Genomic DNA, 25024 nt, shown 5'->3' on the forward strand with positions numbered 1-25024 from the left:
TATTCGTAATCTGACTAACTTCACGCAATCCCCAGGCTGCTAGAAGGAAAGGGAGACATGGCTGAAACCATAGCTGATACAAGAAGGCTTTACACCAAGCCTCAGAACTTAAATGACGCCTATGGACCTCCGAGTAACTTTCTAGAGATTGATGTAAGCAACCCTGAGACGGTCGGGGTGGGCAGAGGCAGATACACCACGTACGAAGTCAGACTGAAGGTGAGCCTACCGTAACAAGTGCAAATGGCGCTAGCTTTTAAGCTACACACCTAAGCACGCAAACATATCTTTTCTGCAGTCACAGAAAGTTGTAATTTTTATGACATCGCGATTTTTGCCCCCACTAAGACATTCAAAGGGTCGATATTTAAAAGTGTGGGCTATTAAGAAGTATCAAATTGTCCGTTGCTAAAGGAATTAGTCGACGCTTGCTAGGAAGCTAGCAGCCTTTATCTGACTGCACGGTTACCTGACGTTACACTGTCTGCTCAACGTTGTTGGTGTACATAAAGCTGTTTGACTGCATGTTAATTAAAAGTGTTTGATAACGTGGTTAACGGAAACGGTGTCTGTGTCTTTTGACGGCGACATCGCTCCGGGAAAGAAGGGGTGTGCGCGCGCGTGTGTGTGTTTACATTAGCCTCAAGTGTTTTTCCACAGCGCAGCTGAAACATGTCTACAAATAAACTGCAGTTATATAACCTCGGTTTAAGCGAAACACATAACCTTCTCAAAGACTTAACGTCTTTCTGAACATTTGATCTCCAGCCACACCCCATTGTCCGAGTGCAAACCACAGATAACAGTATTGGTCACACTTAATGACAATCCTGAGGTGAGGACTGGCCTGTATGACTAAATGGTGCACTGGGACATAATGCGAACATTTTGGTTGGTATAGTATTTTACTTTGTAGCTTTTCTGACGTGACAAATCACCAGAAGCCTAAAGGAAAGCATACTTTTGAGTCAGCTTCTCTGGAGCTATAAAGACAGGATGCAGGATGCTGCCTGATCCTGTCCAGTTTCACCCACCCCCTTACAACACACTTCCTTCCTCCAACTTGTAGAGGAGAACAAAAGGTGTTTTGTTTTTTTTCGTATAAAGAATTATTTTTGTCACTTTACTATCTATTTGGCTGTCAGTGTACTTTTTTTTTTTTTTAAATGTGAAATTCTGGGATGGCAGCTAATGCTGCGTAGAAATGCAACAGTGTTGTTGAGCAATAGGTCAGGATGAGAACTGTTAGAGAGTCAGCAATTGCAAAACACATCCTGTGTATCTTTCTGTTACTGCAACTTTGTGGTCAGAGTAAAAATTAGCCTTGAATAGCTGAGGTCAGCTGATACATTTCTTTCAGTGTTGATACAGATCACTAGTAACCAAAATCAAACTATTAAAATAACAAATCATAGTCAACATTAACTCCAACACTAACCTTTGTTAGGCTTTTTGTGTCTTAAAACTGTTGCAATGTAACAACAACAAAAGAACAAATGTATCTTTTTAAGATCTGTTCTCAAAGATGAAGTGTATTTTTTTTTTCCTGGGAACTTGTAATTATAGAAATAAATCACTGTAATTGCGATATTTGGCAAAATAGTTAGTTCAGTTAAGTATTTGGAAAATCTTGCAAAGAAAAGCGTCTAGACTTCTTTAAGTTACTTGAAGACGTTTCACCTCTCATCCGAGAAGCTTCTTCAGTTCAGAACTGAAACGTCTTCAAGTAACTTAAAGAAGTCCAGACGCTTTTCTTTGCAAGCTCCTTTGACTACGATGACCTGGATGACTGAGAACCTTCACAGACATATTTGGAAAATCACACTTTTTTTTTTTTTTGCCTCTGTCCACAACTGCTGTGGATTTTAATTAAACTCTCCAGATGTGATAGAACTGCAATGATGCACCTGCATCCTCATGACTTGGTGACAGCTTTAATTCAAGAAGCCTTGAACCAATTTTTATACATTTTCCCATTTTTAGATGCTCAAAAATAATTAATAACTGACTGACATTTTCTTTGTCAGATGAGATCTGTTCCCTTGTTGTTTTATTGCAAATTAAGCAGATGAAAAACAAAGATGCTGACGCAAGTAAAGGAGGGCAATAGGTTGAAAACCTAAAATAAACCTAACAGAGAGATGGAAATGATCAGACTGGCCAAATCAGCAACACCAAAAGGTCTGAAAGACTACAGAATACAACTAAAATAGGGGGTTTCCATGGTTAAGGAAAGCAGCTTCACAACATCTAACCAAGCCACGAGGCGGTCTACAGTCAAGAGATACCTTCATAAATGTAAATAACAAAGGGTTTACAACAAGGTGCAAATCACTGGTTGCACTCAAGTACAAGCAGCCCTGATTAGACTGTCAGAAACCATCTAGAAGAGTCTGCATAGTTTTGAAATAATATTTGAAACACGCAAACAAGATGAACTTGTACCAGAATGACTGGTGTGCATACTTCAATCATACTTGAAGAGAAAATAATGGAGAGGGAGAGAAGTGGCTCATGATCTAAAGCATGCCATATTACCTGTCAAACATGGTGGAGACATTTTTTATGGCACTTTCATGTATGACTGTCAGTGGAATTAGTGTTTATTTATTATGTGACTGTTGAAAAGTAGCAGAATGAATTGTGAAGACTACAGGGCTATACTTTCTGCTGAGATTCACTCAAAAGATCCTGCAAAATGGATTGAACAGTACTTCATAGTGCAAATGAGTAGTGTCCCAAATCACACTGCAAAAGCAGCTCAAGTGTTTCTCAACTCAAAGAAATATTGTGAAGTTCTTTTTTTTTTTCTTCAAGTCGGTCTCCAGATCTAAAGTAAATAGAGCATGCTTTTCACTTGCTGAAGACAGAGCTAAGGTTAGAGAGATCAGTTGGACACCTTTTGGAGCAAATGTGTCAAAGCAAGTCACAGGATGAAACAGCATATTAAAAGCACTCCTTAAAATGGTTAGCTTCTATAATTACCTTAGAGCCTCTAGAAATTTATATGTATAAAATGTCTGTAAATCCCCTGAAAGTCTGCATTTCTATCGTGTCTCGATAGTTTGATTTATAGTCCACTGTGGTTGTGTCCTGAGACAAGAGTTGTGTCATTTTCCAAATACTTATGGACCTAAATGTATCTGGCAATCCACCTTTGAAACATCAAACCTGCTTAAATCTGCAAATGCTTTTCTTTGATCCTGTTTATGGCACAGTACCCACAGTGTTGATAGGATAAATGTCTTACAAAATAAAAATGTAAATATAAACTAAAGGTCGCTTGCTCTATTATTGGAGTTTTAAATCATATCATACATGGAAACGGGAGTTGACGTGGTTGTCATAAAACTATAGATTTTAAGAGTTTTTTAGAACAATGAAAAGTTTGAACGTTTTTTTATTTCAGTGACAACTTAGCAGTCTGCCTGTGCTGATAATCTCAGTGAAAGCTCCATGGTGAACAACTTGGACAACCTTGGACCGTTTGATTCAGCTGCTGCTGCTTTTGTCAGATATTAAATGTCATGCCTACATCAGGAATTTTGTGAGAATGTTAAAATATAAGTCTTATTTGACATGCAGACACAACAAGCAGGCAGTTAGATTCACGAGAAACGAAAAAAAGACACATTTTAGCTGGGTTAGCCACGAGGTAAACTTTGTATTTTTTACAGTATTTTCAAGCTTTAAGAACTCCTTTTAAAGGCTTGTCAGTTTTGCCACATAAGCCAGGCAATTTTGTATAAATGTAACTATTATTGGACCTTTTGTGTTCGATTTTAAATACACAGACTGTCAGACAGTCACTATAGGCTCATCTGATTGCTCCATCTCCTCATCTCTAAATTGTCATCTTGGTTGACTGACACCCCTGTAGTTACTGGCCCGGAGTATTTAGATTGGTTACCAGCCCTCAAGTATTTAGTCGTTTTCCTTTACCTTTAAGAAACGAGTTGAGAGGAGAGAAGCTGTCTCCAGGCATTAGCGTTGAATATAAGGCTACTGTACTTGATTAGCGTGTAATAATTAGCATATGCGTGTAATCAGCATTATTGTGCACCTCATAGCCCTGTGTGACCCTGCTTTGCATAAGACCACAGAAGAAGCGGTGCATCCCTCACTTCTCAACAAACGTGGTGTCAACTTAGCTTTGCTTCTCTCCTTCTCCTTTCTTTAGCTTTCTTTGGAAGCGTTTTACTCCATCTCCAGCCATTAAAGAGTGTTTGCCACAAGGCCTAGGTCTGGAATGCGTAGTGTTTGCTTTGCCCCTTCATTGCTTTTTTTCCCCTCTTTCCCCCTCTTCATCTACCTTTCTTTTAATATTTCAGAATACTTGAAATATATCATCTCATTACTCTGTACTGTTTCCGTTCCTAACCTTTTCCCCTGTTCTCACTGCTGTCCCGCTATCCACCCCGAAATCGAGAGAGCTCTTGTGGCCGCAGTGAGAGAGTCTGCCTAATCCCCTCATTGAGAAAAGAGAAGAATTGAACCAGGCCAGGGTGGCTGGGTGGGTGTGTGTGTGGTGAGGGGGAGCTGGAGCATTTACTCCCCATCCTCACCCTCCAACTCACCCCCCCACCCATGGGAGGGCAGAAAGCCACCCCCTCACCAGATTTCATCCTGTTGCTTACTTTCCCATTTTACTCCCAGCTGTGTGCAGTCACTTTCCTGGTTCATACCGTGTTACCGTTGTTCCCCATGATAACTGAAATCATGAAGTTTGCTCCGAGACTGTTGAAATAAGAGTCATTCAGTTTGCCTGTGACTCACCGGCGGTGTTGGGATGCTCACAAAGTTAGTGGCGAGACAAATTGTTTAAACATTGTTTACTGTGGCTGTGAGGCATAGTCACTTGTTGGCAGACGGGCCTGCGTTTGGCGTTTGAAATTAATGGGATCAATCTCTCACTCTATGCATCAGTTTTTTAACGAAGTGGAAGCTAAGTTCACACCGAAAGGAGGCGGATATCTCATTTTGCATGAGCAGACTCGTAATGTCGGGGGTCATGCTGAAACAATGGATATCTGTTCCAATCCAAATCCCTTCGTTTTAAGGGTAGTTTTTGAAGTGGCTTATGGTTGCTTTTTTTATGCTTCTGCACATGTTTCATGTTCCTAATGGAGAGAGTTGTTTTTCATGAGTCCTATCATATCACCTTAATGGTCTTTTACTTTTTTCTGTGTAGTGTCTGGTTTGGCGGACCCCCCTCCCCTCAATACAGCATAGTGTATTTGTTTGGACCCTCAGCAAACAGGGGGTTGGAGCTGGGATGGGGGTGTATGTGTGTGGAGTAGGAGGAATGGGTGATGGATATTATCAAAATTTTAGTTGGTTCCCATCTCATCCAGAGAGCACATTCAGGGGAGCGAACTTTGGGATCTCACTTTGTTTATGGATAGGAGTACATAAAAGGGCTCTTATAGCGGTGTCTCCCACTCTCACTCAGTCTTCTACCCCTCCTCTTCTCTTCTCCCATAGCTTCTCCCTCTCTCTTTCTTTCTCTTTTCCATTTGGGCACCAGGGTGAGGGCGGGGGCCTTTGGTCATTAATAAAATGGGGAGAGATGGTGTGTGTGGGTGTGTGTGGATTGTGGGGGGAGGAGGGGAGGCTTGTCAGGCACAGTCAAGTGTAATCCAAAGTCTACAGCATCCTCTTCGACAACTATTTTAATGGAAATGGGGAACATATTGTATCAAGGCTACCATATCCTACTTGAAATGACAGTATCAAAAGTGGGAGTTGATACTATGGCAACAAAGCAGCTTTTTGCCAGCTAGGCGAGTCGGAGAGAGGGTAGGCTGTCAGGCCGCAGAGGCCGGCAAGCGAGGGAACGAGTGAGAGAGTACATGGAGAGGCGAGAGCAAGAGACCCATAGCCCCAACTCTTTTGTTCGGGGTCTTTTTTTCCCATTTTGGAATATGATGCAATGAGATGGTATTATGTTGCCATTTTTAATGCTATTATTCTGAAAGGAGACTATATGGGAGGGGTGAGAAGGGGGCATGGGGGAGGTTTAGGATGTGCACTCTCAAACTTGACTTAATCCATCCTGCTAAAAGCTAATGCATGGTGGCCTTGAACTATTCTCTCAGGAGATGAGTGATCTTTGTCCCCTCTCTCCCTCTCTCTGTGTCTCGCTGTTTTTAAGGGTTCTGCCTCTTTTCAACTCATTTTCAATGAGCCTAAGGTATTGTGTCCCACACATTATGAATCACATGCTCTTCCTATGGAGCGTAGATTGCACCTTGAACACTCATAATTGAAAGTGAAGCAAGCAGATCCACTTTGAAGGAGGTACATGTAGCTTTATGCTCCTATTTTAATGATGTCTAAAAATCTATTTTTCCACCTTTGCTTTTAATGTGGCCATTAATTTCTCATTTCTGTATTTTTCTACCTTTGCAAATGTCCTATTTGTGCCTTTTGCTTGCTGTTTTGTCTGGCTTTCCTCTTGTATCTGTCTTTTACAAAGTGAGGAAAGCATCTTTTTTTTTTCTTCTTTTTTTTTTGTGTCCCTTTTAAAAAAAAAAACAAAAAAAAAAAATCAGTTAATAAAATCCTAAGACCTGACTGGGTGTGGGCTGGTCCCCTGTTCTGATCACTGTGAGGGGTTAGTAAGTTGATACACCCTGGTCCTAACCTCTAACCAGCCGTGAAAAGAACAGAGGCCGGGGAAACCTGATCTTTGACTTGTAGAGCTCTCACGCACCGCCTCTTTCTATGTGTTCGTGTTAGAGAGAGAAAGCATGAGTGAGACCTCTCATTTTTCAGTTCTGTCGTTTTCGTTCCTCCCCTTGTCCTGAAAGGCCAATCTCTTAATCACAGGGTTATGGTGGGTGAGGGAACTGAAAGGCCAGGTGACTTTCTTTCCTTACACTCTCACTGCTTGCTTCATTGTCTTGAGATAAGTGGTCCGGGTTCTAGTGTGCATACAAGCAGGCTCGAATGCTTTGGACTATTATATTTACATTGTTAAATGTGTGACTGGTCAAATCCTGTGCCTAACACCTGTGCCTGCATACCTCCTCTGTCAATGTGTGCTCGCACATGGATAAGTGTTTTCTGTGTTCACGTGATGGGATTAGAGTCACGGCGGTGGCAGATTACCTGTAACTGTGATCTGTTGTGGTGGGGATTAACTTTGTGGCGCTCCATGCTGTGAGGTAACATGACGCAGCAGGGACGAACCACGGTGAGAGGAGAGCGGAGTTAATGCTAGAGCACTGGGGCGATAAAGCTAAGATAATCCACTTCTCCTGTGACCTGAGAACGAGGAGGAGTGAGGGGTTCATTGACAGCTTCACCTGGAATGAACTTGAAATAATTGAAAAAGGAAGTTTTTTGGTGGGCTGTTTAGTCACACACAAAAAAAACAGTTGAAAGAGGGAGTGGCAGATATTGTGCCCAGTGTAAGGAAATACTCCTACAGTTAATACAGTGTCACCTGAACCAGGTTATTTCACTTGGTTTTATGTTTTAAATGTAATAAATGTGGCCTTATTTATTTAAAATAATCTTACGAATTTCCTTTTTTATGTATAGTCCAGGCTCTGAATATTACATCAGTTAATATTTATTGATGTGATTTGGCGTATTCGTCCTAAGGGGGGAAAAGGGGGACTAAACTTTGTTTTCAAATCAGCTTGTTTATAACCCCAATTCCCAAAAAAATATTGCGATCCTTTGTGATTTGTGAATAAGACAAAGTTGAAAACTGTTCTGTGGTCAGACACATTGAATTCATCATTGATTCAAACTCTTTTTGGAAAACATGAACGCTGCATCCTCTCAACTAAAGAGGAGTGTGACCATCTGACTTATTATCAGCGCTCAGTTCAAAAGCCTGTATGCATGTGGTATGGGGGTGTGTTAGTGGAATTGGCAGCTTGAACATCTGAAAGACCAGCATCAATGATAAAAGGTATATACAGGTTTTAGATCAACGAATTCTCCCATATAGATAAGGTCTTTTTATGGAATTCCTTGCACATTTTGGCCAAGACATTACTAAACGCCATAGCATAGCTATTACAATAAATCAGTTTCACAAAAACAACAACAACATCTTTTTAATCTAGGGCTATGCTTAATCCATGCCTGGGAAACTGATCCAGTGTCCTAACTGCTGTTTTTCAAGGAATTGAATGCTTGGCAGTTTCAGGGTTAGTGCATTCACAATGTAAATAGCTTGCATGTGGTGCAGAATGGACTAAGGAGTTTGACCTGCAGTTGTGTTGGTTTTTTTTTTTTCAATCTTTACTTAATGTCCATGTAAGCCTTGTATAGTTGACCTGAAATAACTGAGGAGTGACCTTTAAAGTACTATAAGTCTCTGTGACACAAACAGTATCTGCTATTTTCATATATGTGCTTTGTTGCCTATCAGTTCACATATTTCTGCCTGTCTCATCTGCCATGTAAATTAAACATTGAAAAATAAATCTTTCAGCAGTTACATCATTAAATACCAATTCCTCAACTCCATTCAGTAAACTCTTACGTTCACTACTTGGGCATACTTGTGTCAGTGTTGAGGGATCAGTTATTCCTGCAATTTCAGTTAGAAATTCCAGTTAGATTAAAACACAAAAATGTCTGCAGAGTCATGAAAACTTGTTAGAAAAAAGGCAGAGCAAACCGCTAGAAAATGGTTAAGCTAAATGTAAATGGACAGGTACTTGTATAGCACCTTTCTCCTCAGTTTGAGCACTCAAAGAGCTTTCTACTACAACTCTCATTCACTCAATCCCATACATTCATGCAGTGCTTTTATCTATGCCTAAGCACTTTTATCTAACGTTTATATGCACTCAAACTCTGATGGATGCAAAAAACGTTGGCAATTATCAGTATCAGGGTTTAGTATCTTGACTGAAGATACTTCTACAGATGGACTGGAGTAGCTGGAGATTGATCCACCAACCTTTCACTTGGTAGACAACCTACTCTACCTGCTCTTCCACAGCCACCTCAGAAGCTTTTATTATATGTTGGCATACAGGGCTTTCTTATTTACTGCAGTTTATTAGTGTTGTTGCATCCTGTCTGTGAAACGTTAATAATTCTTTGCAGATTTCTGACATAGAGAGGTCCATCGCTGGATCTTATATTATGCGTTATTATGCTGACAAGTTAATGTATACAAACCTTTTAGTTGTACACAGGTGATTTGTGCCCTCTAGTGTGTATCAGTTGCAGTTTTGAGGTGATCCATTTGACAGTTATGAAGTCCCGTGAGATTGAAAAGGAAACGGTCAGCTGAGAATATCCTATAAGATAAACGATCAATAGATGGCCAACTTTACTGTAATACTGAAATGGTTGGTAAGAAAGCAAAAGAAAATTGTGTTCAGCTGAACTCATAAATAAATCAGGAAAACTCAATGGACCAAAAGCACTGACTTTTTAAGTGAGATCACCTGTAATAGTATTCAAATCCACATTTGGAAGACGGTGGGGTATATTGATGAAGGGGTCATGTGAAAGATCAGTGTGTCTATACGAGTCCAGATTTTAACCCAATCATCAGCTCAAGAAAACATTCTGTGCGATTGAGTAAATTGCCCAGGTAGCATTTATTTTACAGTTAAACATCAAACCAGTCGTGGTTGATGGGCGACTCTCTTCATCATTGCTAAGGATGTGACAGATGAGTTTGTTCTTGCCCACTAAACTCGGGTGGGATCCATAATTTTGAAGGTTGAGGATAGGACAGAGCAAAGACTGAAGAAAACAAATGCCCATATTTTTCCCATTCAAACACCACAAGAGGAGTCTCAAGGGCAGAAAATGTGACTTAGTTTTGCAGATCAAGGGAAATAAAAAGGAAAAAGACTGAAAAGGGGAGACCATGAGAGAGAGAAATGACCACTCCTGGTCTTCCTCCTCTTCAATTAGTCTTGCATAGAGCAGGCAAAGCTTCCAACCTCTCTAGTATCTCTGCTCCTTCTTTATGACCACGTACACCCACCTCCTTTCTCTTTTGTTCAGCCATTTACTCAGCCTTCTAGTTAACTCTCCATCCCCTTTACCGCACACAGTCACAGTCGTCTGCTTATCGATCAGTCTGCTGCTCGCGCTGTATTCATGCTGCACCTACTTGCTCAATTGCTTTGCTCTTGTGATTCCTTCTTCCATGAATTCTGACCTTCTGTGAATGTAGCCTGCCAATGAAATGCTCACTCACTCCCTCCTTGTTTGTACATTGTCATGGGATGGCCATGTGCTGTCAGGAATAGTGAAGAGCTTTGGCATTGTGCCGTAATGTGCTGTTTGCTTCAATGTTCTCTGTCAATGTCGAAACATCTCCTCTTTTTTTAAAATGAAATTCACTCTCAAGTGCTTGTCAACAGCAACTTGGAATTATGCACACATCTGTGTGAACGCACAAAAAAATGGCAAAGCATTCTGAGTGGGACAGACCTTGGTTAGCAAAATGTGGAATTTCTTTTCGCCTTGAGGCCAATTTCAATTTTCTGTTCAGTTTGGTTCGATTTGAAGGAGTTTTTTGTTCCCCCCCCCCCCCCTCCTTTTTTTTTTTTTTTTTACTAAGTTAGAGTAGATAAGACAAAGCTATGCCCAAAACCAAGTCAATAAAACCTTCCTCTCTAGCTCTTTCAAGTTAGCTCAAGCTCTCCCTGAAAGCTTTTTAGTGATAATTTTCTGATATTCATATGATTGCCACAGAAAGTACAAACCTTTGTTTTGTTTTTAGTTATCACATTTTCTTAAAACATGTTTCCAATAAATGAATGTCTTGGTGAGTTTGTTAACTCTTGGGGAACACTTAGGGCTGTTCGATATAACGATATATATCGGATGACGATATAAAAACATCTATCGTTTCATTTTATGCTATCGTTTGTTTCGTGGTGTCGCAAAATAAACTGTTTACGGCAATATTTTTTTCCACCGTTTTGATGGTCACTGTAGTGGCTATATTAATTTCTTAAAGTTCTCTCTTTCTCTTATTTTTAATATAACCACACTACTGACGGACAAGCGCCTGTTTTGGTTAGCAACAACAACGGTAACACCATCGCGTGTCCGCTTGTTTATGTTCCACATAAACCTTTCACAATAAAGCTCAAGATCCACTTGAGACTTTTCAAAATAAACTGAATCACGTGAAAGAGCAGATTATTTACGGATGAGAAGTAAAAAAAGAGCTGCCAGGTGCTAAAAAATAAACCTTAGACTCAAACGTTAGAACAGGCTTTTCCCCGCAGCACGCCTTGTAATAAATACTCACAAAGAAAACGGCGGCAGTTACAACTTATGTCTAAAAATGTATCGTTTAATGCATCTGTTAAAACTAGAGATGGACCGATCCGATATTACGTATCGGTATCGGTCTGATACTGACCTAAATTACTGGATCGGATATCGGAGAAAAATAAAAAATGTAATCCGATCCATTAAATATCACAAAAGCACCTCACAAAACTTGCAACACGCCATAACTCACCTCAGAACGTATGCATCATGTGATAGAGCAGCTGTGGCATGCAGGACCTGTCGGTGGTCTGGATAGCATGTGGAGCTTCGCTAGCAACCTGGCATTTCATCTCCGACAAAGTTATCCCCGAGAGAAGTAAAGCAAGTGTGTAAGTCCATCTCTGAATGTTTGTAAAGCATTCCTGCCTTAAGCTTAACGAGCGACTGCCTCTCCTGCTGCTACTTCAATCATGAAACTGCTTAACGATCAGCTGATCGGCTTTTCTGTCGCGAGTCTGTCTCTCGTTTGTTTTTGGTCCACTTTGCGCCAGAAAGAGCAAACCAGCGGCTGAACAACAGCAGCACGTTTAAGCTTGATAAGCTGTTGTTAGAATGTATTTAATATTAATTTCTACACCAGGATCTTTTTCTACGTAGCTGACGGCTGGTAACTGTGCAGGGGCGGATCTAGCAAAGTTTAGCCAGGGGGGCCAATAGGGCATTAACTGGGAAAAGGGGGCACAAAGACATACTTTTCTTTCTTATTCTCATTTAAAATGTCTAGCTTTTAATAAATAATTATCTGACACCCAAAGTTTTAATTTGATGTAAAATGAATAGAAGTCAATTACTGTACATAGTGACTATTAAGTCTAATATATATACCCTAGTAAGCTATAGTACTTTTTACTTTGGGAAGGTACCATCTGTGCAGTCTGCAATTTTGTTGAAGAAAGATGTTGAATCTATTTAATATTTCTTGAAAAATAATTGATTTCTGTGCATTTTTTTTCACACTGCATCAAATTAAGGTTGATTACGTCGATTAAGCATCATGAGGTGGAGCGTGAGGGGTGGTTCCCTATTTTTTATTTATTTATTTTTGTTGTTGCTGGGAGTTGGAACCCTATTAGTTAGGTTGCTTAATATTTACGCTAAGTACTCTTTAAAATACCAGAATAGTGAGGATGGTGTAGGTCTAAGTTTATTAGATTGATCAGTATTGCTGAACTATGAAATATTTTTTTTTTGTATACAGGTATAACAGAATAGCTTTAGTGTAGTTGTTGTTTTAAACTTGAGTATGAACTTATACAAAATGCAGCAAGATATTTAAAAAAGCAGTTTTGTTGATTAAAAAACACTATATCGGATTCATATCGGTATCGGCAGATATCCAAATTTATGATATCGGTATCGGTATCGGACATAAAAAAGTGGTATCGTGCCATCTCTAGTTAAAACACTCGACTCCAGCTACATGACGCACAGCTGGGAACACTTCCGGCAAGTCGAGCTGCCCGAGATTCACAGAATTTACAGAAAATGTTATATTTTTGTGATTTATATCGTTATCGGGACGATAGAATTCTTATATCAGGATATGAGATTTTGGTCATATTGCACAGCCCTAGGAACACTTCCAACAGTACAGAGATACTGCTTTGCAGTTTGGTGGTTGTATCAAATAAAAGTACCCAGTACACTTGAAATAACAGAATTGGCCTAATATAGCAAACGAAAACAGAACTACAACTAGTGATTATTTTATTATCAATCAATCCATCTGGGTTTTTTTTTTCTTCCTCAGTTGATTTAATATTTACCTGTTTTTGGTGGCGTTTACAATTGCGTGTGTAAACATCCCACATATAGAATTGAATGAATTTGTAGGCATGTAGAGTGAGGTCATGTTAACAAATCAATAAAATGTGGCTTACATCCACCAAGGTCTTTGTGGTCAACTTAATGTTTTATTTGTAAAAAATTAACAAAAACTTTGAAAGTGTGGTTGTTACAAATACACCGTATATTATCAACATATAAAAAAGTATTGTATGAAGATTTAAAATATGTCACATTTAACCCCTGACCTCTCTTCTCAAGGTCAGTAGTGAGTGAGCAGAAGGTCAAAGTGATAATAATGGTATACAGAGCTGTATAGATCAGGTATTTGGAGTATCCAATGCCAGCTTTTTATTATAACTTTATGTACATTAAAGTGACAGGTTAGAACTGTTTAAATAACAATTTTAGTACATGTATAATATACCTGAATAAGAATTATTTTTTCAGAAAGTAAATTACACTTCAGATTTCTTTGTTTCTGGATCTGGAGGCTTTGTCTAAGCAGGGAAACCTATTGTTTAGGAGACCACTTCAATGAGTTCTTGCAGCTTCAGCGCTGGTATAAATGGTATGGAGCTGTGGTGATGACTCTGTTTGCATGAAAACCCATCGATACAGTGAGTGAGTAAATCTGCGATAGACTGGTGACTTGTCCAGGGTGTATCCTCTTCACCTGGTGTCAGCTTGGATGCAATTCCCACGGCACTGAAGTGGACGAGAGAGCAAGAAAATGGATGGATATGAAATGTCAGACAGTAGTACTCAGCTTTGAGTGCTCAGTCAAAAAGCACTATATAAGAATGAGTCTGTTTAACATTTGCTTGCTTAGTTTGAGCAACAGTCAGAAGTAAAAATCAATCCCATAGTTGCTGATCAGTTTTCTTTTTATTTTCCATTCTTTTGAGCTTTAAAATAAAGATTTACTTTATCACATTGTGGTGATAAATCCATAACTTTATTTAAATAAAACGGGCATCATTTTCATTATCCTCACCATCAACCTGTAGGAACAGCAAAGTGTCTTAGTAAGCCACCTCCACGGTGGGATTGAGTCTCCAAAATTATATTAATTATAACTATTCTCTCACTCATTGGCTTGATGGCGATGTCCAGAATCTCCCATTAGTGCTTGATTACTTTGAAATCTGGTATCTGGTTACAGATTAGGATTTTCTTTGTTGTTGTCCTTGCACTTAGTGCCGACTCATGTCCTACGGACAGGTTCATAATCACTTTTATTCATCAGGATAAAAGTGATTACTTGGGACAGCTTTTAATGGATTTTGCAGTGATCTGTCCCTCCCCAGAGGGCAAGTGGACTCGAAGCATGGCAGTAAAATGCAAAAAGAGATATGTGGGGGGAGAAATCATCCACACAAACTGGATTTTCCTATCACTTGCTAAACGATTCAATCGATATTTCTTGAACTCAGCTTTCTGAGCTTTACTTTGAACCACTCTGACTTACCTGAAATTTTCTTAGTGTATATCAAGCTACTTCTTGAAAAACTGTGATTTCATTTGAATAACTGCAGCCAGAGTTTAAGGGCAATTTCTTTGTAAATCACAACAGCTCTTAAAAGTGACACCTGTAACAGTCTGCGGCTTGTGTTTGTCCATAGACCAACCTACCCATCTTCAAGCTGAAGGAGTCTTCTGTACGGAGGCGGTACAGCGACTTTGAGTGGCTCAGAGCGGAGCTGGAGAGGGAGAGCAAGGTGAGCCATTGAAGTGAACTCCACACAAAGGCTGCTCGAGTACTTAGCTTATCAAATCAGCATATAACATTGACCACATCTGCAGTGTTTTGCTATGAAAGAGAAGGGAGTTTTGTGCATCTTTGGGTTGTTAAAGAACATTTTCTTCCCTGTCTAGGTTCAGCCCATAAACAGTTTCAGAAATGACACACAAAAAGCATTGACAAAACCCATATTTAAATAGTTTGAGTTGTTCAAATTTCTCATAATTTATTGTAACAATTAAAAACTTTTAATTTTGCTCTTTCTTTCTTTTTCTTTTTTTCTTTCTAATGGGAAATCTGTTCTCTCAGGTGGTTGTACCACCTCTCCCGGGGAAAGCTCTTTTCCGGCAGCTTCCTTTCCGAGGAGATGATGGCATATTTGATGACTCTTTCATCGAGGAGCGGAGACAGGGTCTGGAGCAGTTTCTCAACAAGTAAGCCTGTCCACATCTCAGTCTTTATCCATTCTCCCACAATGCGTCCATGAGGTTAAAACAATTTCTTCTTAACAATTTCTTCTTTGCAGCTGCAGTCGTTTTCCGCTTCTGCCGTTGCTAGTTTAATTATTTATTTATTTTATTTAACTCTGACGAACAATGAAGCACGTTGTGCAATAACTAGATTCAACTTTTTCACTTCTCTTCATATTGTTAACAAACTGAACCCTCGGAGACGGGCAGGTCTTTTTCCTCACTATCCTCCTTAAATCTCCTTTATAATTACCTCGCAAAGGACAAGAACAACCAAAGAGGACTCAAGTGCGCACCCCCACAACATAATTTTTCCCACATTTGTTTTGTTGTTGATGTGTAATTTATGTTAATTGCAGCTCAAATTACAGCGCGTGGTTCCACGGGATGGTGTGTGCACCTCTGCTTATTTTTGATCCAGCATGTCCTCGTTTTCAGCTGCGGAACAATAAAAGTTACAGTCTGATTGTAATTATTTGCTTTGATTGCAGACTTGGCCATTATCTTTGTTTCATGTGCAAATGCTTCAATGTTTCCTGTTGGAATATTAAGTGTGCAAAGACAGTTGAGGAACATTAAAATCCATAAATGTTTTTTTTCTTCTTCATTTATTTATTTATTTATTTATTTTTAAAGGAGACAAGAATGTGTTGGTAATTAAGATTTCTCCCTCCCGTGCTTTCTGTGAATGAAACACTGCTGTTAATCATATTATTGTTCAGACTTAACACCGGCTGATGTGGCTGGCAGCATTGTTAAATCTGTGATTGAGAGCATTGTGAAGAGGAAATCTTTTGGAATGCTAAACATGATTATCCCTGCAAAATGAGTGAGGAGGAGGAGAAGAGCGAACAATCTTTTTTTTTTTTTTTTATGATAGGCTAGTCATACATAATGCTGGCTTCAGGTAAGAGGAAATGGCTTAAAGATTGTAAACATGCTCCTGCTGCGCCTTACGTCCAGATCAACATTTCCAAACCTATTAAACAGTATTTGTTGGTAGCTAGCCTGATGTTTCCGGTGACTGCCCTGGTATTTGACCTCTGGCTCAGTCCCTTTGCTGCTTAATTTGTATGAAATATTTCCTATCAGAGGTTAAGACGCATGCATACAGTGCGTGTAGTCTTATCATTTTGATGTGTTCTGAGCAGTTTGTCGTTTACAAAAAGAGCCGTTTAAGGGTCTCAGGTGCACTGGCTCATTCTCGTTAAGCTGCTTTGCGTCATCTGAAGGGACATTGAGGGAAACTCGATGTCAGAGTGGCTTTAACAGAGCCCCAAACATCCAATATTTTCCACAAGAACTACCACTCTGACTGGGAGGGGGGTCATAAAATATTGATTCATTTAAGTCCTACTGGGATTTAAAGACGTTTGAGAACACCAAATACTCCAGAGCCTCTTATCAATCCCTCAAACTAGGATCAGAGTAACTTTGTGAAATAGTGGAAGGAGACAGGCAGTCTGCTAGTTTTCCTGTTTGCCTTGGTGTGACTTAATTCTATATCTTTGCTCATTTCTGAGTCAAAAGGGGGAAAACGGATTACTACTCCCAAGTGAACAGTTTTTGTGACTGTCAATGTGTTTGTAAATGTGAGATAAAGTTGTCGTAAATTTACGGTTAAATGGCAAATTCAAATAAGAGTTACTCTTTTTCACATTTTTGGCCGATTAGGGAAATGTACTGTGCTGTACATTACTATATGTGGCAATATAGTTTATAATAATATCAATGATATATAACAGTAACTTTTAACCATTAAACTACCGATATGTTAACTAGATCAGTTCAGATCAGCTCTTTATTCTCCATTAGTATAAATTACTTTAGCGTAATTATTTTTCAGAGTAGTTTAAATTATTTGTTAGTGAATCAGTGACATTGTTGACTGAAATCTATCCCAAATCGAAACTGCGCACTAAATTTAAACAGGTTTGACTTTGAATGCACTCATATAATATAATATAGTATAGTATATTTTAGAGACCGTAGGGAGATGACAAGTTAAAAGGGTTCAAACAAAGGTGGGAAATTCTTTGCCTTTCACACACACAAAAATAAGAGTGTTATAACTGTTTATAAATGGTGCCCATGTAACTTCAGGAATGCCTAATTGAAGTTGTGCACTTATTGTAGTGTTTGAAGTTCATTCTGTGTCGTCGGTGGTTAAGACACTGAACAGTGAATGAGAAGCAGCTTTTAATGACAGGCGAGTACCTAGATGTGTTATTAAGCAGTGTTAGCTTGTAAAACTTTTTGTAGTTTGACCGTTTTTTTTTTTTTATTGTTTGGATTTTTGTTTTTAAACTACATGTTTGTTTTGTATCTTGATCAGATTTTGTATTGCTGTTACTGCACTTACCTATTCTTACATATTTTACTCTGTTTTGTTGTACGACTGCTTCTTTGTGAAAGTAAATTTTACTTACCTACTCAGCTTGCTTATTAACTAAATTTAACAAAAGTTATACTTAAATGTTTTCCCCCCATATGCCACAGTGGCACTTTTGAAGGATGTGGCATATATGTGTAAATATATACTTTAAAACGCAGTTATACTCAGTAAAATTCTTTTAAAAGCATTGTATCAATCCTTATGCATTTACATGTTACTGGAGTCTGATAGGATTGAAATACAGCAAAACACCTGACATGACCAGTTTATTGTGCAGGCTGTAAATAACCCATTAAAAGTGGGCGAGTCACTTTTTTTTTTTTTTTGTGCTTTTTTTTTTTTTTTTTAAAGCATGCACACAAAAGATATCATCCTTTAGAAATACTTGCATAAAAATGTTGAATGCTAAATAATTGTCCTTCTAGCACAATTTATAAAAAAAAAAAAAAAAAAAATCCCCACACTTCTCACGTCCATTTCAGTAATTCATGCAAAATCTTGTTTCCTGTTTGTGCTCATCCCTGTTTAAACTCATCAAAGCTTCATGTTTGAATGTCCACTTTTGCTTTTGTTTTCCAGAGTGGCCGGTCACCCTCTAGCTCAGAATGAGCGATGCCTGCACATGTTTCTACAGGATGAGTCTGTTGACAAGAACTACACCCCATCCAAAATCAGGCAAGCCTGAGGGAAAGAAAAATAAATAAATAAATGGATGGCTCTGCTTGGCCTGGTCTCTCTCTCAGCCCTGCTCAGCCTCGCTTGGCCCAACAACCCAAAGCTCTTTTCACTGCTCCAGGTTTCTCTCAAACAAACATTTTATTGACAATATCGCCCATCCCCCCCCCCCCCAGAAAAATTATATAATTCACTGCCTCTTTTAGTTTAGTTATCCTGATCGGTGTTTGTTTTCACCTTCTAATCAGAGTCAAGAATGTTCGACACGTAACTGTGGTTGAAAGTAATTTATAGCAATTTCTTTGTCTGGAAATGCCACTAACATGGATATATTGATGTATTTATCATTTAGCTATGTCTTAAATATATTCATTTATATAGTAACATTGAATGAGTGTTCTGTATATGCAAAGCTCTCGTAATGACCCACAGCGTTTCTCGTCCAGTACGGCATGTTGCTCACCACCGACCTACCAACTAAACACAAAAAACACACATGCAACGACGGGCGTTGACTTTCAAATCACACTTAGGTGTTCTTCTCCGAAAAAGGAGGCGTGCATATGTGTGCGTGTGTGTATATTGACCAGCACCTGCCCAATTATCACAAATGATTTTCTAGCAAGAGATTTACACAGAGGGAACTGCAGTATTTCTACTGGCTATATGCATTTTGAGATTTGTATACTGCTGTGCCATTTTTGTTTATTTTGAATATTTTCCAATAAAATAGGTGAAACGTCTCCACGTGTGAGTGCATTTGTTGTCGCTTCGGGCCGTTTGCCTGTCTCGCTACCCGCTCTGGACAGTCAGTCAGGACCAGTGCAGTCATCCTAACTTTATTGTACCTGTTTAATAAATACTGTGCAAGATGTATAAGGACTATAGCTATTCAAAGACAGCCCTGAGTTTGGACTTGCACTAGAGTGAGCCATGCTAAAGACACAAATGATGCAGTCTATGACTTGTGACAGATTAAGCTTGAATTAGTACAACATGTATTTGGGCCAGGTCACTATGCTTAATGAATGCAAGATCCAGAAGCTTTTTTTTTTTTTCCTTTACTTTTGTATCACATGTGCCACCACAATAAAAGTAAAAAGCCATTTCTTCTTGCCTTCAGGGCTATTTGTAAGGTCTGACCTTTTTCATAACAATAACATATCTGTACATTATTTTTTTTAAGCACACTGCCTCCCACATGCTGCACATATAAGATGTGAGGACTTTTGACCCGTGCAGTTCCATGTAAAACTTTTGAATTTGAAGATGGAGTTTGATTGCAGCTTCATATGTCCTGTGAGAGCAAGCACTGCTCTGATTTTGGAGAGATTAACCCCAAATGAACCATTTTATGTAATACAAATCTCATTTGGTGGCAAAGAAAAATGTAAAATAATATATGTTATTCATTACTTGATAAAGCACCAACAAATCAAATGAACGTACACAGAGTTGGTTATTACTGATGAGCTTCAGGTGTTCACAAGAAATCCTGCATTAAATCAAGATGCATGCATTAGTGTTTAATAATTTAGTATGAGCTCTACATCCTTATAAAGTGTCACTGTAATTAGATATGAAACCAACACCACTGTTTGCTATGATGCCAGGGCTCCAGCTGGTAGTTTTACTATAAGCATCTATAGTAAAACTATACTATAAGCATCTAGGTCATGTTATATGAAAACCGTTTAATTCAGTGTATTTTATTCTCTTGGTTACAACTCTAAATAGTTATAACTCCATTAAAAATTTTGTTTTTTTTTGCTTTTACAACAGAATAAAAACATTACAGGCCACAAAAACATTTCCAAGTGCTGAATAAGATTGTATCCAGTGTTAGTGTCTAACTTCAAAAAGTCGACCTTAAGCGTTTTCTTTTCTTTCTTTTTTTTTTATGCTGCGCCTCAAACAGGACACACCAAACACAAACGGGACAGCCATTTAAATACAGACACCATTTTTCAGATGAATGTAGTTTTACAGTCAAAGGGGGGGGACGGGGGATAGATAGTGCATCCTTTTTAAAGAGTCCTCCGCAATGCTTCATGGAGCTGACGCCTCATCGGTGCATTTGGTTTCAGCACCGAATTGAGGAACAGCGACTCGCATCTCCCCCCCCCCCGGATGCTTCTTCTTCTTCTTCTTTTTTTGGTTTCCTCCGTTGGGATTGAACACAGAAATAAAATGGTGAATTGGTCGTCAAGCTCATTGGTCTCATAGACACTCGGAAAAAATCAAAACAAAAAAAGTCTTAATGTACAGCGTTTCTTTAGGAAACGTGCTTGGCAGGTGCTCTCCAGAGCCTTAAGGCGACATTTAAACGCTGCAAGCTGTTTTGGCCACAAGATATTGCAGTTTTCAGAATCAGACAGGCAGGTCTCTAATGAAAGGTACATGCTAATCCTTGACTAGAGCAACTGTTAACAGGCTAAAGTTGTGATCCGGATGTGTTCAATGGAGCCTAAGCCTAAATAGGCTGTATTAAGACAGCCCGTAAGAGATTTTGTGCCGTGGCTACACCTGCTATGATTTGACAGTCTGTGTTGATTGTTCAGTGGGTCTCCTCGTGGGCCTCCAGTCTTTTTTTCCCCTCCTCACGCGCCCCGGCAGATGGTGAGAATTCATATATCGCTGGATTTGTACATATCGGACAGGAGCCTGGTGATGGGAACGTTGCCGATGGTCTTTTTGAAGAACACCTCCTCTATGGTGGACGGGCTGACAGAGCGGAGGGCCGGCAGCAGCAAGAGGAGCTTACCAAAACGACACGGCTGAGTCGGGTACCTGAAACACAACTGGTGTCAAAAACAGCCTTTTTGTCCGGTTCCATTTGCAGACTGTCTGTTGCAGCCTGTCCAATTACCGCACACCTGTGACAAATAGCTCCTACTTAGCTTGAATACAAGCTTCATCTGGTGCACCTGCACAATTACAGGAGGCTTATTGCCTCATTAACTTTATAATGAAGCTGGCAGACTATAGCCAGTTGACACGTGCGTAAAGCATGCTTTATCTTAGGATGAAGAGATAGATAGATAGATAGATAGATAGATAGATAATGGCCTGTATAGCGCTTTACTTAGTCCCTATGGACCCCAAAGCGCTTTACACTACATTCAGTCATCCACCCATTCACACACTGGTGATGGCAAGCTACACTGTAGCCACAGCTGCCCTGAGGCGCACTGACAGAGGCAACTGCCAACTCTTGAGCCACGATCGCCAGATAGATAGATAGATAGATAGATAGATAGATAGATAGATAGATCTCTTTTACCTGGTGTGTATATAACTGTTGAGAGTGAGCTGGGCTTCATCTTGCAGAGCAGCAATAGCGCTGGCGTTGCGGAAACTTCTTAATTCTGTGTTTCCATGCGTAGGAACTGTAAGACAAGAGGCATCACTATAGCTGTTAGAAATCTGCTGACATGACACTGCTGTAATGACATGTCATATATTCTCTTCTGTCTTCCCAGATTGGCTGTAGTTGTATGCAGCAGAGAAAGTTGAGGTTTGCTTTGGTAAATATGGTTATTTCCGGTAAGAGTCTTTACACTGTGTCAAACATTCGGGCAGTAATTTGCGAGGTACTCACCAGCTTTGAATGTCACGATACATTTCAAGCAGGCGAACTCGGTCGCGTCAAGGCGCATCTGTCTGAATCTGGTGACCACCTCTTGAAGCGCTTGAATCTCAGACATAATCTTGTTCATCCGCTGAGACTCCGTGTTTTCAGTGTTCATCCCTTTGGATAAATGTGAAGAAAAGTTTTATTATGCACGACAACAGCTGCTCGCTCTTCACTTAAAATTCTCTCGTGCTTTGCATATACCAGAAACAGCGAGAAGAGTTGTGGAGTCCACGGGAATGGCCCACTGCGCGATGCCCAGAACAAATAATTCTCTCCAAGCGTCCTCCAACAGAATCAGCTGTAAGGGGGTATTTTAAGTGTTAAACTGTGCACAACACGCAACAATTAAACCATTCAAAGTATTTGAAACTTTTTGAATGGTAAAAATAACAACATAAGATTAATAATTCCTTCTTATTTTTCCATGTTGTGTGCAGGTTTTAGGGCTTGGTTGGGAATTATTAGATATGCGGTTTTCAAATCGATACTATCAAATTCATGACATTAATTTAATTAATTTAAAGCGTCTGTCTGCGGACCAAATACTTAATTGGCAGCTGTTCACCATTTCAAACCCCACAGGGCGCTAATGGCCTGTTTGGGGATCATGTTTAAGCATCATTCATTTGGAGAATGAGTCCAAATCGTGGCTACCTGATCAGATAAAGGGAGGGTGGAGAACGCGGGGACACTTTTTGCCCACTTGATGCTCATGAAGAGAAGACGCGCAGCTGACTCGCACACAGATTCCGTAGCCACCTCGTACAGATACATCGGGGTGCCACTGACCTCGTGGGGATACTGCAGAGAGGGAAAATGAAAATGTTGTCATTGTTTATGTCAGAAAGAAACGCAGGTCGGAAAACAGTGAACAACAAAGGTCGAATTCCAAGCCCCAGCGCCCAGTTTTATAATGATTAGTGTTGCTTGTGGTGGATTTACAGTGAGAAATCTAATTGGCGGATTTGTTGGTCTTACAGGCTTTTAAATCTGGAGAGGAATTTCAACTTCTAACCCTTGTGTTTAAAAAAAAATGTTTACTAATTAATCGCACAATAACGGTTTGGAAGAAATACAAACATCTAACATTTTAAGGAATTCTACATCTAGAAGTGATTAAATGTAAAACTATGCATGGACTGCGACACGAGAGCCAAGAAATGATTGACTTCTATGCTCTCATTCTTTACTTGAAGGTCTAAAACTCTTTGAAGAAAGTGTACGTTGTAGCTATTAAATTGCGTAATCTTAAAATAAAAATCTACCTTAGGAGTTGGCTGTGCTAGACCCACGATGGCCTGTCTTTCCGGTGTAGTGGCTACTGTGCTCATCTCCAAGTTGTGCGGCTCCAGCTGGGTGACAGTGGTGAAAAAAGGAGGACCGGGTAGTGAGGATCCGGGGAAATGTGCCGAGGAGCCATTCACCTCTTTGTGGCCCCGGAAATACAGAGCGACCTGTTTGCGAATTGTAGATGTCCGTGGCCCCCTCTCATGCTGAACGGCTGTGGAGCAGGACAGTAGGAAGGCAGTGTGAAAGAGAGCAAACTGCTTATTTATCAGGATCGTTAATTGCATTCTCCAGGAGCAATCCTGGGTTTATTTTATTGAACGAAAGCTGCTCCTTAAAGTGCAAATGTTCTGCGTGAAAGAAAAAAAATAATGAGCTTCTACCAGCGCTCCCAGGAGGTATAAATAAGATCTCCTTTAAAACAAGCAGCAGGTAATTATCAACTTCTTTTCAGCTTTGATTAACAGATTTTATACACTTTTTTCTCCCCCGAATCCAATACTGTCCTACTGTACTGGCGTTTCTTTGCTCAACGTGATAATTCAATTAAGCTCGTTTACCGTCTTTATTCATGTTCACTTCCAGACACTTTTTCAAACGACAAGCTCGGCACTGGTTTCTGTGAGTTTTGTCTACGGGACAACCACCCTGTACAGAGAGAAAAGGGGAGGGGGAGAGGGGGACATAAAAAGAGGAAGGGGTTACAGCTTCTAGTTAAAATTCTCTTAGCTTGCAGGAGAGAAAAAAAAGCTTCTTGCTATTATCCTCCTGGGAGGGCAATCTCCAGGTGAAAGATCGTACTATTATCTTTTAGTTATGGAGGTGCTCCCCTGCGGCTCCAGTGTGGCCTCATCCCGCAGGATAAGTACTCTATCCCGCCCTCTGCCGCCTAAATCCTCGGCTTCGAGTCATCACATTAGATTGGATTACACCTGATATATTACAGCAGCGCGGCACTTAGCCCAGTACTTAATGGTCCAGGCATGACATAATTAGGCTCATCAAGAGAGACTTAACTCAGCGCCAAAAAGAAAAGCAAACAGAAATCAGCTCGTAAAATGTGCATTACGCGCGTAAAACGCTTGGTATGTTTTGTGGGTGAAAATCAGACACCTAGGGAATATAAAGAATAAAGGACGAGACAAATTCTGTGCAGGGTGCTAACTTTATTTGGAAAATGAAAGAAATTGCTCCATATTCATGGCAATGATTGCGTACAGGTTTCTCACTTAGGCTTGATTTGATAATTCCTTTGCCTGCTTGTTTTCCCGCCTTGCTTGAAATTCTATTAAAAATAAATAAATAAAACTACTTAATCGAATTTGAAAAGCGCAAATAGTAGGTGCATTTAACCACAGCCAATTCAGCCTCGTGTAAAAAGCAGGGAAATTTAGTTACGAGCTTGTATAAACTTAAAGGAGGCCTCACCTGCGAGCCAGATTTACACACATAAGTCCGATTTCTGCGGATGCTCCTCTTGAAGAATCCCGAGCAGCCATCACAGGCGTAAACACCATAGTGTTTCCCTGAGCTGCGGTCACCGCACACTTTACATGGGATGTCCAGAATCCGACCTGGGAGAGGTCAAAAATGTCAAGTAAATGATGTGCTCACTGAATTACGAAGCGCACAGTTCAGTTTTAAATCAAAACATTTTGATGACATTTTGTAGCGGTTGCTCGCGTAATCGCGGGATTTATGAATAAATATGATGGAACAAAGTGTTTACAGTGTTTTTCCAGAATAAG

The 25024-nt window shown here is 39.8% G+C and overlaps 2 protein-coding genes across 2 annotated transcripts in view; one reads left to right on the forward strand and one right to left on the reverse strand.

Moving 5' to 3' along the window:
- Window positions 1-19095, forward strand: snx3 (sorting nexin 3). Its single transcript, XM_086264285.1, has 4 exons — window positions 1-219; window positions 14694-14789; window positions 15122-15246; window positions 18257-19095. Exons 1-4 carry the CDS (start codon window positions 58-60, stop codon window positions 18360-18362), a joined length of 489 nt encoding a protein of 162 aa, XP_086120411.1. The 5' UTR covers window positions 1-57; the 3' UTR covers window positions 18363-19095.
- The window catches only part of nr2e1 (nuclear receptor subfamily 2, group E, member 1), a 9528-nt gene continuing 3036 nt past the window's right edge, over window positions 18533-25024 (reverse strand). The window contains exons 2-9 of the mRNA XM_086264284.1: window positions 24705-24850; window positions 23837-23924; window positions 23255-23490; window positions 22644-22790; window positions 22191-22287; window positions 21954-22103; window positions 21636-21741; window positions 18533-21142 (exon numbers count right to left, since the gene is read on the reverse strand). Coding sequence (XP_086120410.1) covers window positions 20980-21142; window positions 21636-21741; window positions 21954-22103; window positions 22191-22287; window positions 22644-22790; window positions 23255-23490; window positions 23837-23924; window positions 24705-24850 — 1133 coding nt within the window. The 3' untranslated portion in view covers window positions 18533-20979. The remainder of the gene's footprint in view (window positions 21143-21635; window positions 21742-21953; window positions 22104-22190; window positions 22288-22643; window positions 22791-23254; window positions 23491-23836; window positions 23925-24704; window positions 24851-25024) is intronic.

This window comes from Aulonocara sp. 'chitande type north' Nkhata Bay, linkage group LG15 (assembly GCF_057382095.1).
Source record: "Aulonocara sp. 'chitande type north' Nkhata Bay isolate Kocher_YH1m ecotype deep benthic linkage group LG15, A_spYH_male_GT1.1, whole genome shotgun sequence".
Classification (NCBI taxonomy): domain Eukaryota; kingdom Metazoa; phylum Chordata; class Actinopteri; order Cichliformes; family Cichlidae; genus Aulonocara; species Aulonocara sp. 'chitande type north' Nkhata Bay.